This window comes from Entelurus aequoreus, linkage group LG05 (genome assembly GCF_033978785.1).
Source record: "Entelurus aequoreus isolate RoL-2023_Sb linkage group LG05, RoL_Eaeq_v1.1, whole genome shotgun sequence".
Taxonomy (NCBI): Eukaryota; Metazoa; Chordata; class Actinopteri; order Syngnathiformes; family Syngnathidae; genus Entelurus; species Entelurus aequoreus.
Genome location: NC_084735.1, coordinates 16,155,593 through 16,168,814, shown reverse-complemented (window position 1 = coordinate 16,168,814; position 13,222 = coordinate 16,155,593). Strand labels below are relative to the sequence as shown.

Below are 13,222 nucleotides of genomic sequence, written 5' to 3'. Positions count from 1 at the left end.
CAACCTTTCCTCCAGGATCTTGGTCAGGTCTGTATCCAAAGTACGCCATGCCTCTGCTTCATTTGCCTTTGGCCATTTGAGCTTGTTCCTTCTTGCTGGTTTCTTGGTCTCTGCTTGTGGCTCTGTTCTGTGTGAGATGGTAGAGATTGGGTCTTGGTGCTCACGTGGGGGCTCAGCCTCCACCGAGGGGCTTTCTTCCTCTGTGCCATCTGTGCTTTCAGCAACATTGGGTCCGTTAGCACTGTGGTTTTCTACCTGGCTTCTGGTCCCTCTTGTCTCACCCGCTGCCGCGGTGCAAGGTTGCTGTTGGCCTCTCTGACCACACTTTGCTTTCCCCTGGTGGATTCGCAGTCCCCTGTACGTGGTCACCTTTTCCCATCCGCAAGCACACTTTCGGAGGATCTTCTCCTCATTAACTGGAGTTCTGATGTTCTCGTTATCCGTTTCCGTTGCCATCGTCGTTACCGTGTGGTCCATCATGTTAGGCCCATCTTTCATCCCGCCTCTCGGAGGGCCTGCGGGTTGTTTTTTCCTTGATTTCTTCGTAGTTAAGGTGGGTGTCCCTCTTGCCCTAAAATACATTTAATAAGGTCAAAATACAAATAAATGTAAAGTAAATCTGAACAGCCGATATGGGCATCTACATCAACTATATGATTTGCCTGAAAATCAAAAAAAAAAATGTCTGTACTACTTTAAATCAACATTATTGTTGAAACCATTTCACTAATATTAATTAATATATAATACTGTTAAATGTCTGTACTTTAAATCAACATTATTGTTGAAAGCATTTCACTACAATACTGTGTATGTGTGTAGAAGAGGTCCTGTACAGACGGGTCATTTGGACAGAGGAGGAGAAAGTGGCTGTGTTAACCGAAGCCCATGCAGGCCATTTTGGACCACGGAGGATGCAAGCGAAGATTGCTCCCCAGTTTTATTGGCGGTCCATCACAAAGGACACATTGGATTGGGTAAGCAAGCTCCTAGAAGGAAGATATTTGCTTTTAATTTTTATTTTTAGTTGAAACACAGTGTTGTGGAATCAAATCATATCTACAATATGTTTCCCTTTATTACTGCTTTTAGGTGCGCACGCGTCCTGACTGCCAGCGCTTTGAAAAATTAAAGACCGAGGCGCCTGAGCTGAAGCCCGTCAAGGTCGTATCACCTTGGTTGGTGAGTGGCTTTATTCACACATCCCTCACCTTTTCACGCACAACTATACAAAAACTCAGTCCGCATTCAAATATTTGCTAAACTGGGAACTGGAATTCATGCTCTGGGTGTGGACCTCTTTGGACCTGTGAAAAAGTCGTCTGAGGGGAACAGATATTGTCTCACTTTGACCGATTCTTTCACCAAGTGGGTTGAAGCAAGAACATTCCCAAAAAAGACAGCAGCCAATGCCATCCATCCATTTTCTACCACTTATTCCCTTTGGGGTCGCGGGGGGGCGCTGGAGCCTATCTCAGCTACAATCGGGCGGAAGGCGGGGTACACACCCTGGACAAGTCGCACAGCAGCCAATGTGAAGGAGATATTCTTTATATTTTGGTGTTTCACTTACCCATGGCCATAATCAGAAAGGGAAAAAGCCACTAAAGTGCATAATTTATATATATATATATATATATATATATATATATATATATATATATATATATATATATATATATATATATATATATATATATATATATATATATATATATATATATATGTATGTATGTGTGGGGAAAAAATCATTTCCTGAGGATTGAGGAAAACCCCTCATGAAACAGGCCTGTAGAGATGAAATAGTCTTGTGATTTTTTCCCCACACATACATATTACGCTCTACCACGGTATCGAGCACTATTTTTTGGATAATCTAATTAAGACATATATATATATATATATATATATATATATATATATATATATATATATATATATATATATATATATATATATATATATATATATATATATATATATATATATATATATATATATATATATATATGTCAGGTGTATTTATAACGACATGGCTTCCCACACTTGAAAAGGAAGGACTCGATGAGGCTCAGGATTTCACTCGTATTTCAGTTTATTAACTGGAATCTTGGAAGGTGAAAAACCTTTAAACACACAAGAATAAAAGCTTTTAAATAAAATACAGCATTTTGCAACAAACAAAGTAAGTACATTAACTCAGGTATTTTATAAAGGTAAGTACATTTTTAACATTAATTAATACACATTAACCAGCATTTCACTTAACTTAATTAACTTAGATTAATAAGGTAAATTAGGCATTAAATAAACAGAAATATAGTTCACATGTTAGAACCATCTACTTTTAAAGCAACGTGTTTTACCTTAAGTTTTAGCCTAAATTATTTTATACAGACTTTAGACATGAATTTCTACAACAAGTTTAACTTGACACTTCTCTATTAATTCATATGAAATCAAGCATTTTAAACCAATATTACTGTAGTTTTTAACATAAACACTTTTAACAGAAATACTATTTTTATACATGAATTAAATGTTTTACTTTGCCTTTTAATAAAGCAAAATCCACTCTCTATATTAATATACTTCAAATTACATTTACAAGGCTTTAAGCGCCCTAATTGCCCATTTCTTGTCTCTACAAGTAAAACAAATATTTGTGGTGAATAAGATAAAGAAAAGAAACAAAATAAGCACCAATTGTACCTTATTTAACAGTTCAATTATCTAAATAAACATTCTTCTGAAGTTGAGCTCTGCCATCAATCACAGCGCATAAACTTCAACAGTCGGATCATGATTAAACAGTCCAGTGGAAAGAGGTGAGCTCACCGGTAGTCCGTTTGGTTTGAGTCCTTTTTCCCATGCGTTTGTGAAGTGCTTTCGTGGTTTTAGTGATCGTCTCTGTCTCTGCTGCTCTCAGCTCCGTCCTGCACACTGAATGAAACGGGTGCATTTGTTTGCTTTGTCCTGTCTGCGCTGCTCATCAGTCTGATTGCGCTCACCTGCTGGAGAGCGCACCTGGTGAGGCGCGCCGCGGAGCAGCGCTTCTGCTGTGACGCGCATGCAGCGCTTCTGCTGTGACACGCATGCAGCGCTTCTGCTGTGACACGCATGCAGCAGCACAGCCGCTGTCACACACACACCTTCAGCCGCACCTCCAGGCAGATCGCCGCAACACCTCCCACTCGATCTTTGCAGTGTAACCTGGAAAGATCGCACCTCTCAGGCGAGCTGGTCTCCCCTGACCTGATCCTCCGCCGGGATGAGGACGACAAGGCGTCGGACGTCTCGATGCAGTATGGTGCCCTGGAAGTCCTTCTCCTTAGACCTGGACTCTTTAACGACAGGGTTTGGAGTCTTCACCTGAACGCACCCACTTGGAGAGACTTTCACGTGGACATCTCGGACAATGCCTTTGGGATCTGCGTTCACACTGACAACTCTTGCTAGCTTGAACTGACCCCTCAGTGCATTTTGGTCGCAGAGCCACACTATGTCTCCAATGGCAGCATTTCTTTCAGCAGTATGCCATTTACTGCGGATGAACAGGTTTGGACCTGCGAGTTGGCTCCAGGACTTCCAAAAGTAGCTGACTTGCATTTGAATCTCTTGCAGCCTTTTGAAGGGGTAAGTTGTGTAGTCGAATGTTTTGAAATCTCCACTTTGTGTGGCTCGACCAAGCAACAGGGTGTTTGGAGTGATGTATTGGATGCCGTCCTCACGGCACTGGACTCTAGCGTCGATAGGCCTTTCGTTGGCAAGGTTGGCGGCCAGCTTGAGTACAGTCAGGAATTCACTGAAGGCAAGGCCTTCTCCTCTACCAAGGCTTTGTAGAGCTCTTTTGGTGATCTTGACAGCAGCTTCGGCGGCACCGTTTCGGTGAGGTGAATCGGCTGGAAGGATTCTCCACATCCAGTCGGTCCCATTCCTGGCAGCATATTCTTCTAGTGATCCTTTGTTTTGTCGTCTCAGGTAACTGTACATCTCTTCAAGGACAGGTTTTGCTCCAATAAAGTTCGTACCTGGATCGGACCAGATCTTCTGAGGATGGCCTCGGACAGAAGTGAACCTCTGGTAAGCAAGTAGAAAGCTCTCCGTTGTTAGCGTGTTTGCCAGTTCGACATGGATGGCTCGGCTGGACATGCAGCAGAAGAGCACGCCCCATACTTTCATGCTCACCCTCCTCTTGACATCATCCTTCACTTGGTACGGTCCGAACAGGTCGACAGATGTGAATTGAAATGGTGCAGCCGGATTCGATCTCTCCTCAGGCAAGTTTCCCATTATTTGCTGGCAGGTCTTTGCTTTTGCTTTCTTGCACACGACACACTTGTCAACAACTTTTTGGGCAATAATTCTTCCTTTGATGACCCATGCTTTCTTTCGCATCCGCAGTGTAGTTCCTGCCACTCCTTCATGTCCCTCACTGTGTGCTTCCCGGGCTAGGAGGGTGGAGATCCAGGCCTGGAACGGTAGCAGGGGAACAGCTCTGTGGTCTTCTCTGAAGGTCTGGATCCTGCCACCACACATCAGGAGTCCGCTTGTTTGGTCCTTGTAAACAACCAGTCTGTCTGTTGTTGTGTTTGGAAAGTGTACGCCCTCCTGTGCTGCCAAGCATAGGTCTCTGAACACATCTTCTCTTTCGTTCACAGTGATGACACCAGATGAAGGTACTGCCTCCCACTTTTCTTTATCGCCGGGGCACAGGAATTTCTTTACTGCTCTCCAAGTCCATACTATTGTCCCGACCAGCCGTCTTAGATTGCTGAAGCGCCTTTCGTCCAGTAGCTTTTGGACTGCTGCTGCTGCAGGTGGTCTTCTGAATCTGGACTCTGTTTCTTGGACTCTTTTTGGGTCCTGTGCTTTCTGTTGACTTCGGGTGAGTACGGCGACAAATGTTTTCTTCTGTATTTTTGTGATATTGTCTCTTGCTTGTGCGGCGACGTCTTTGGCTGATTTCTTCGGCCACTCACTTTCAGGAAGTCGAAGGAACTTTGGACCTGACTGCCACTCGGATTCCTCAGTTAAGTCATTTGGACTGGCCCCTCTGGTTATGATATCTGCAATGTTCTCGGGCCCTGGAATCCACCACCAGTCTTGGACATTTGTGCTGCTTTGGATCTCGCCGACTCGGTTGGCAAAGAAGGTCTGGTAACCATAACTCTCCCGCTGGATTGCGCCTAGGACGGTCTGACTGTCGACGAGATGGTACCACTTCTCAACATCGATTCGGCAGTGTCTCTGGAAGTAGTTCTTCAACCGGGCGGCAAAGACTGCTCCACACATCTCCGCCTTCACAGGGTCACCCTTGTGGTCGAGAGGGGTCAGCTTGGCCTTAGATTCAACTAGCCTCACAACAACACCATGGCTGCAGCTCCAGCGTAGGTACAGCACAGCGCCATATGCGTGCTCACTGCCATCAGAGAAGGTGATGCCACTTGGTTTTGCACGTGGATTTGGTGGTGTCAGGGGTCTGGTGAATCTGAGTTGGCTCAGCTCTGCATAGTCTTCTAGGAGCTTTATGGCATCTTCTCTGAGTCCTTTGGACAAGGCGGCATCCCAGGTGTCTTCTATGCAGTACATGACTTTTGCTTCTTGAAAAGCTCTTCGGATGAGGATGGCTCCCTTCTGCTTTGCAGGAGCCACGAGGCCGAGTGGATCATAGAGACCAGAGACTTGGCTCAACAGTTCTCTTCTGGTGAATGGATCTGGGGTTTGTCTTCTTACTTCATCTCTCAGTAAGTCCTGACCAAGGCGCATTTTCCTCTTCTTCTTGGAGAAGTTCACTGCAACCATGACATGTAGTGTGTCATCCTCAATGGTGTAACCAAGGCCGAGGGCTTTGTTATCCTCTTCAGTGAGCTGGTTTGGCAGGATCATGGTCTTTGACTCCATCTTCTCACCTCTCGGCCCTTTCCTCCCACTTTGATCGGAGTAGACCCAGGGCTTCATGATGAATCCTCCAGCTTTAAGGATCTGTTCGATGTTGGATGTGAGGAGTTTGAGGTGCTGGAGGTTGTTGTGAGAGGTCAGGATATCATCCACATATGCATCTTCCTCTATCACACGTTTCTCTTCTTTGAAGTGTTTGAATGAAGGCAAGTTGGCGGTCTCTCTCATGGCGACTTGGGCTATGCAACCAGCAGGTTTGTCTCCCATGTTGACCCTTGTTATGGCGAAGTCTTCTATTTCAGCCTTTTCAGTGTCACGCCACAGGAACCTGTGCAGGTGGACCTCTCTCTCTTCCAACCAGACAGAGTTGTACATCTTGCGGATGTCACCGAGGGCAGCAAAGACACCAGCTCGGAACCTCAGTAGGACAGCTCTGATTGGGTTCAGGACGTCAGGACCTTTGATTAGTATGTCGTTCAAACTCAGGCCTCTGTACTTCTGGCTGCTGTTCCATACTAGCCTCACTGGGGTGGAGACTGAATGTGGATTTGGTGCAATCAGGTGACTTATGTACCACACTGGCCCAGTCCAACTCTGCAGAACCTCTTTGGATAGCTTCACTGCAGCTTTGCGATGAAGCATTTCATGGACTTGTGACATGTAGGCTGTCTTCAACTCCGGTTCCTTTGCCAGCTGCTTCTCTGTCCTGAGGAATGTGGCTTCAACCGCTCTCCTGTTGTTGGGTAGAGATGCTGGATCTTCTGTCCAGGGATACTTGGCATGCCAGTGGGGATCAGGGCTGTGATGGTCTCCATTCACATACATCAACCCGTTCTTCACTATCTCCATCTCTCTTTCTTCAGCCAGTGTCATTTCTTTTCCCCCGGGTTGGCAATTCCCACAGCGACATCCTCCACATCTTGGCTCACAAGCAGCTCCAATACTTTCCCACTTCCACCACTTCAGAAAGTCTCTGCTGCTAGTGGCTGTATTGGACTGGGTGTGGGGCTTGTCGGGAGACTGGCAGGAGATTGGATCTCTACAGATGAGTTCACTGTATTTGACTGCTGCAGTTCTCATGGATCTTGCGAAGTGTGTCTTTGATGTGTGGGCCATTAAGGTGACTTCTTCAAAGAGGTCCGGGTGTGTGCCTCCGATCGTCTTGCCGAGGGGGCCGTCCCAGAGCACAAGGTTGCCAACAGAACGAACCTTCTGGGGTACTAGCTGGCCTTCCTTGTGGCTGATCAGGAGTTGCACCTCTTTGGGTCTAGCAAGGTCTCTTAGGGGAACATCTGGGAAGATTTTCTGTAGCTTAATAGCTGGAACATGTCTGTGAAACTCTGCAATCTTATCAAGGCCATAGCAGATTAGTTGATGTGACCTGAGGGTCCCTCTCGGAGTGTTGACCCGAATCTTGAGGAGGTAGCGCTTAGTTGCAACAGACACCTTCATCCCTCCAACGCCGTAAACCACCAGTGTCACATCTTCACCTCTCAGGTTCAACTTGCTGGCAGCTCTATGTGTTATATAGTTCGTGTCTGATGCCAGGTCGATGAGGGTCCCAATTCTCTGTCCATCGTTGGCAGTGACATCAAAGAGCATCAGGATCACTGGATACTCATGCAAGCCATTTTCCTCTAGAAGACCTCTTTCAACTGCTGTGGTGTTGTATGCTCTGGATGTGACGTTGCAGAAGGTGTCTCGACACTGCTGCGCCAGCTCAGGGGTAAGCCTGGATAGGAAGTCTTTTTGAGCTTCGGTGTATCTTTTCCCCTCAGCTCTCACTGGACTGGATTTAGGTGTTCTTTGGGACTGGGGTCTGGCAACTGGACAGAGAAGGTAATGGTGTTGGTCTTTGCACTCTGGGTTCCCGCACAGATACGTGGTGTTTCTGCAGGGGTCGCTGCTGTGGACCTCGAGACATCTCTTGCAGGCACCGAGCTGTTGTGCTGCATCCCTCTTCTCCGATGGCTTTAGGTTGATCCTAAACCTTCTGCAGAAATAGAGTCTTCTTCTGTGCTTTGGGTCACCACAAATGATGCAGCCTGCTGTTTCACTGCTGGACTTGGCTGACTTTGTTCTGGCATACTTGATGAGCTTAGTCTGCTCCTTGGCGGGTTCAAAGACGTTGCTCAGTTGATCTAGTTGCTCATATATAGATTCTTGGGACTTTAGGAATGTGATGAGCTTGTCGAAGCGGTTCTGGGGGTTAACAGTGTTTCCTCTGTCAGCAGCATAGGTGAGCCAGTCTTTCTTCAGAGTTTCTGGGAGTTTGCTCTCGATGGATCTAATCACCAGTGGGTTCTTTAAGGCGTCTGCATTATCCAGTTCGTTTAGATCATAAAGGGCCTTTTCCACAGTTTGGATGAGCTCTACGATTTTCCTTGGATGGCCGCTCCTGGCTGATGGTCTTGCTTGTAGCTCTTCTATGATCTCAAGAGCAATGCTGGATTGGTTCCCAAACCGGTTTTCCAGGACTCTGAAGATCTCATCTGCTGAGCTGTACGTTGACAGACGTAGTTCCCTGGCCACCTTTTCATCAAGGCTATCCAGTAGTTGGAATTTCTTAACCTCTGAAAATCCGGTTGGTTCACCTTGCTTCTGCAGAGCCTCCCATTCCTTCCTCCATCTGTAGTAGTTTCGCTGGTTGCCGGCAAACTTTGGTAAGGCTGTGGCCTTTAGCTTTATCGCTGCCACTGGAGCTGAGCTGCGGGCTGAGATGGGCTGGGGTCCAGCGTCTTTCTTTATACTTGCTGCTTGGATGAGGGGGGCCTTCTGTGACACCAGCTTGGGAAGGACCACCTCGAGCTCTCTTAAACGGTAATCAAAGTCCTTTTTCTCGGCAAGCGGAGCCCAGTGGTTCCAGTTCTGGTGCGCTTCCTTTGCCTTGTCCACCAACTTCTGTAGGTGGGTCAGCATGAACTCACAAGCCTCCAGAGTTGTGTCTGGCTGGAAGGAGACGTTCCTGAATTCGGCCTCTGCAACTTGTAGAGCCAGGGAAAGTTCCTTTTCTCCATATGTGGTCCAGAGCGTCTCTCGGATTAGGAGTTTGACTTCTTTCGTCTTCTGCTCACATTCTTTCTCCGTCTTTGCTATGTCGGCTTTCTGGGGGTCGCTCAGCTCCTCAGCGTCTGCCATGTAAGCGGCTTCCACTTCTTCGTTTGCCTCGAAGACACGAGAGCTCTCTAGCATCAGCTTCTTGAAGTTCTCCTGTAACTCCTCCTTAGACATCTCTATGTAGGTTCTCGTAATGTTGTTGGCAAGGCGGGAGAACTGTCTCTTAGCTGTGGCCCTCTCCACTTTCAGTTCATCTGTTGGCTTTGGATCAGCCATCTTGCTCTCTTTGGCTGACAGACAGCAGTCTTTGTCCTCCAGGCCCCAGGTGGAGTGTCCTCCCTCTCGGTGGTGGCCGCAAGTGGAGTCTTTTGCTGGTCACAGACGGTTTTTCACTGTCAGGTGTATTTATAACGACATGGCTTCCCACACTTGAAAAGGAAGGACTCGATGAGGCTCAGGATTTCACTCGTATTTCAGTTTATTAACTGGAATCTTGGAAGGTGAAAAACCTTTAAACACACAAGAATAAAAGCTTTTAAATAAAATACAGCATTTTGCAACAAACAAAGTAAGTACATTAACTCAGGTATTTTATAAAGGTAAGTACATTTTTAACATTAATTAATACACATTAACCAGCATTTCACTTAACTTAATTAACTTAGATTAATAAGGTAAATTAGGCATTAAATAAACAGAAATATAGTTCACATGTTAGAACCATCTACTTTTAAAGCAACGTGTTTTACCTTAAGTTTTAGCCTAAATTATTTTATACAGACTTTAGACATGAATTTCTACAACAAGTTTAACTTGACACTTCTCTATTAATTCATATGAAATCAAGCATTTTAAACCAATATTACTGTAGTTTTTAACATAAACACTTTTAACAGAAATACTATTTTTATACATGAATTAAATGTTTTACTTTGCCTTTTAATAAAGCAAAATCCACTCTCTATATTAATATACTTCAAATTACATTTACAAGGCTTTAAGCGCCCTAATTGCCCATTTCTTGTCTCTACAAGTAAAACAAATATTTGTGGTGAATAAGATAAAGAAAAGAAACAAAATAAGCACCAATTGTACCTTATTTAACAGTTCAATTATCTAAATAAACATTCTTCTGAAGTTGAGCTCTGCCATCAATCACAGCGCATAAACTTCAACAGTCGGATCATGATTAAACAGTCCAGTGGAAAGAGGTGAGCTCACCGGTAGTCCGTTTGGTTTGAGTCCTTTTTCCCATGCGTTTGTGAAGTGCTTTCGTGGTTTTAGTGATCGTCTCTGTCTCTGCTGCTCTCAGCTCCGTCCTGCACACTGAATGAAACGGGTGCATTTGTTTGCTTTGTCCTGTCTGCGCTGCTCATCAGTCTGATTGCGCTCACCTGCTGGAGAGCGCACCTGGTGAGGCGCGCCGCGGAGCAGCGCTTCTGCTGTGACGCGCATGCAGCGCTTCTGCTGTGACACGCATGCAGCGCTTCTGCTGTGACACGCATGCAGCAGCACAGCCGCTGTCACACACACACCTTCAGCCGCACCTCCAGGCAGATCGCCGCAACAATATATATGTATGTATGTGTGGGGAAAAAATCACAAGACTATTTAATCTCTACAGGCCTGTTTCATGAGGGGTTTTCCTCAATCCTCAGGAGATTTTCCTGAGGATTGAGGAAAACCCCTCATGAAACAGGCCTGTAGAGATTAAATAGTCTTGTGATTTTTTCCCCACACATACATATTACGCTCTACCACGGTATTGAGCACTATTTTTTGGATAATCTAATTAAGACATATATATATATATATATATATATATATATATATATATATATATGTATGTATATATGTATGTATATATATATATATATATATATATATATATATATATATGTATGTGTGGGGAAAAATCACAAGACTATTTCATCTCTACAGGCCTGTTTCATGAGGGGTTTTCCTCAATCCTCAGGAGATTTTCCTCAGGATTCCTCAGGAGATTTTCCTGAGGATTGAGGAAAACCCCTCATGAAACAGGCCTGTAGAGATGAAATAGTCTTGTGATTTTTCCCCACACATACATATTACCCTCTACCACGGTATCGAGCACTATTTTTTGGATAATCTAATTAAGACATATATATATATATATATATATATATATATATATATATTATATATATATATATATATATATATATATATATATATATATATATATATATATATATATATATATATGTATGTGTGGGGAAAAAATCACAAGACTATTTCATCTCTACAGGCCTGTTTCATGAGGGGTTTTCCTCAATCCTCAGGAGATTTTCCTGAGGATTGAGGAAACCCCCTCATGAAACAGGCCTGTAGAGATGAAATAGTCTTGTGATTTTTTCCCCACACATACATATTACGCTCTACCACAGTATCGAGCACTATTTTTTGGATAATCTAATTAAGACATATATATATATATATATATATATATATATATATATATATATATATATATATATATATATATATATATATATATATATATATATATATATATATATATATATATATACAATTCTATTGTAATTATTAGTTGTACTAATATAATTTCTGTGGTGCCCCACAGGCCTTGAGGGACATTTTCTTTACTCATGGTTTGCCTGAAGTTATCCTCACTGACCAGGGCACTGAATTCAAGAAAGAGGTAACTAAATGGTGGTCTTTGACTATTGTACTCTAGGATTGTAATTCAGTCTGAATGTACTCACATGCTTGATTGCAATATTGAATTCTAACCACAACGTTACTGGTCAAATGTTTCATGATTGTCATATTGGTGATGACCGAGCCAGAACTCATTCCCTTGATGTTACAGAGTTACGGAGGGTCTTCCAAACAATATGGTTAGGCTGGAGACCCTGGATGGAAAGCCCAAGCATATGATGACCCCGTATGCATCACTGGGGCCGTACTTATCAAGCTTCTTAGAATTACTCCTAAGAAGTCTGCTAAGAGTTGACTTAAGAGTAAATAAATTATTCGCTGAAAGCTGCACTTAAAAGTTAGTTATCAAGTGTCTTACTCACACTTTCAGCGAAGTGTAGGACTGAATCGTAAGTGTCACACTCAGAGCTGAATTACGACATTACTATGTGCCGTAAACAGAATTTTAGGTGACGTCATTTCTGTGTCCATAGAAATGACCAATCACGGAAGGGAATCCGTTGTCTAAGAATAAAGAAATATCTTGGAAATATTTAAGTGGACAATGGGAGTGTATATTTTGACAATAAACTACAAAATAATACAAAACAAACTAGTCCCCGCCGGCACTCACGCTACCGCTCCCTCTCTTCTATCGCCCACACACTCACTGACGTCACTCACCTCACGGCCACACACATACGCTACTGTCATAACATTTTCTTTCCAATTCATTAATTAGGCAACTAATTTGAAACTGGTGTGGGTGGCTCTATATATACTAGCCCACTGCAGACACATGCAGAAATCAACAAGGAATCGAAAAGTATTAAATCTGTGACAAAAATAATATCCGCTCTGTCTAAACGATACCGTTTGATCAGCTGCTCGTCATCAAAAAAAACAAAAACATTGTTCCGTTCCCTGAACGTTCGCGCACGTCTCTCTCGCCTCAGTGCCATCCCCTGCTGGCAACTCCTAACCACTTAAGACACCTCTGAAGGTCTCTTAAATATCGTGGAGAGTAGGAGTGATTCTTAGACTTAAGAACGTTGATAAAAAGCTTTTATTCTTAAGTTTGAGAGTAGGACTAAATTTCGCAAATTCTCAGGACTTAAGTGTAAAATGGCACTCTAAGAAGCTTGATAAGTACGGCCCCTGAAACCTCTGCGCTCGAGTATGTCAAACTGAATGCTGTTTACAGGCAATTTTTGTTCAGAGATCTTAATATCCCTCCCCTGTATCATAATATGCCTCCTCTCTCATTTAGGGACTCACCCTGGCTGGCCAAAGGATTCCCCTTCAGCCCCTGTGCTTCCAGGAGATGCTGAAATGCTGACTTCATCATCGGAGGAGGAAACTGAGGTACTTTTTCAGAAAAAAAAGTGTTTATATGTCCATACATGTAGCTTTCTAACTATTTGTATGATTGACACATGTCCAGTGTCATTGTTTCACGGACCACACATATGCTGACCCCACATCAACCCAGAAACAACTGGTGAGCAGGTTTCAAATTGAGTAACATTTTGACATTGGAGCCAGTATATGATTAAAAATATAT

At 43.7% G+C, this 13,222-nt stretch overlaps 1 protein-coding gene and 1 long non-coding RNA gene across 2 annotated transcripts; one reads left to right on the top strand and one right to left on the bottom strand.

The window, feature by feature from the left end:
• Window positions 1–2,023: 2,023 nt before the first annotated feature.
• On the bottom strand, window positions 2,024–3,988 carry LOC133649625 (uncharacterized). Its single transcript, XM_062046247.1, has 2 exons — window positions 2,839–3,988; window positions 2,024–2,126 (listed from the first exon to the last, which is right to left on the bottom strand). Exon 1 carries the CDS (start codon window positions 3,919–3,921, stop codon window positions 3,232–3,234), a length of 690 nt encoding a protein of 229 aa, XP_061902231.1. The 5' UTR covers window positions 3,922–3,988; the 3' UTR covers window positions 2,024–2,126; window positions 2,839–3,231.
• A 7,592-nt stretch (window positions 3,989–11,580) lies between these two features.
• LOC133649626 (uncharacterized) lies at window positions 11,581–13,170 on the top strand. The gene is made up of 3 exons (XR_009826099.1): window positions 11,581–11,659; window positions 12,929–13,023; window positions 13,103–13,170. It is a non-coding gene; the product is annotated as an uncharacterized LOC133649626 (long non-coding RNA).
• The last annotated feature ends 52 nt before the right edge of the window (window positions 13,171–13,222 follow it).

Coding starts and splice junctions, on each gene's coding strand:
- LOC133649625 (XM_062046247.1), bottom strand. CDS start 3,921: ATGTGGAGAATCCTTCCAGCCGATTCACCTCACCGAAACGGTGCCGCC.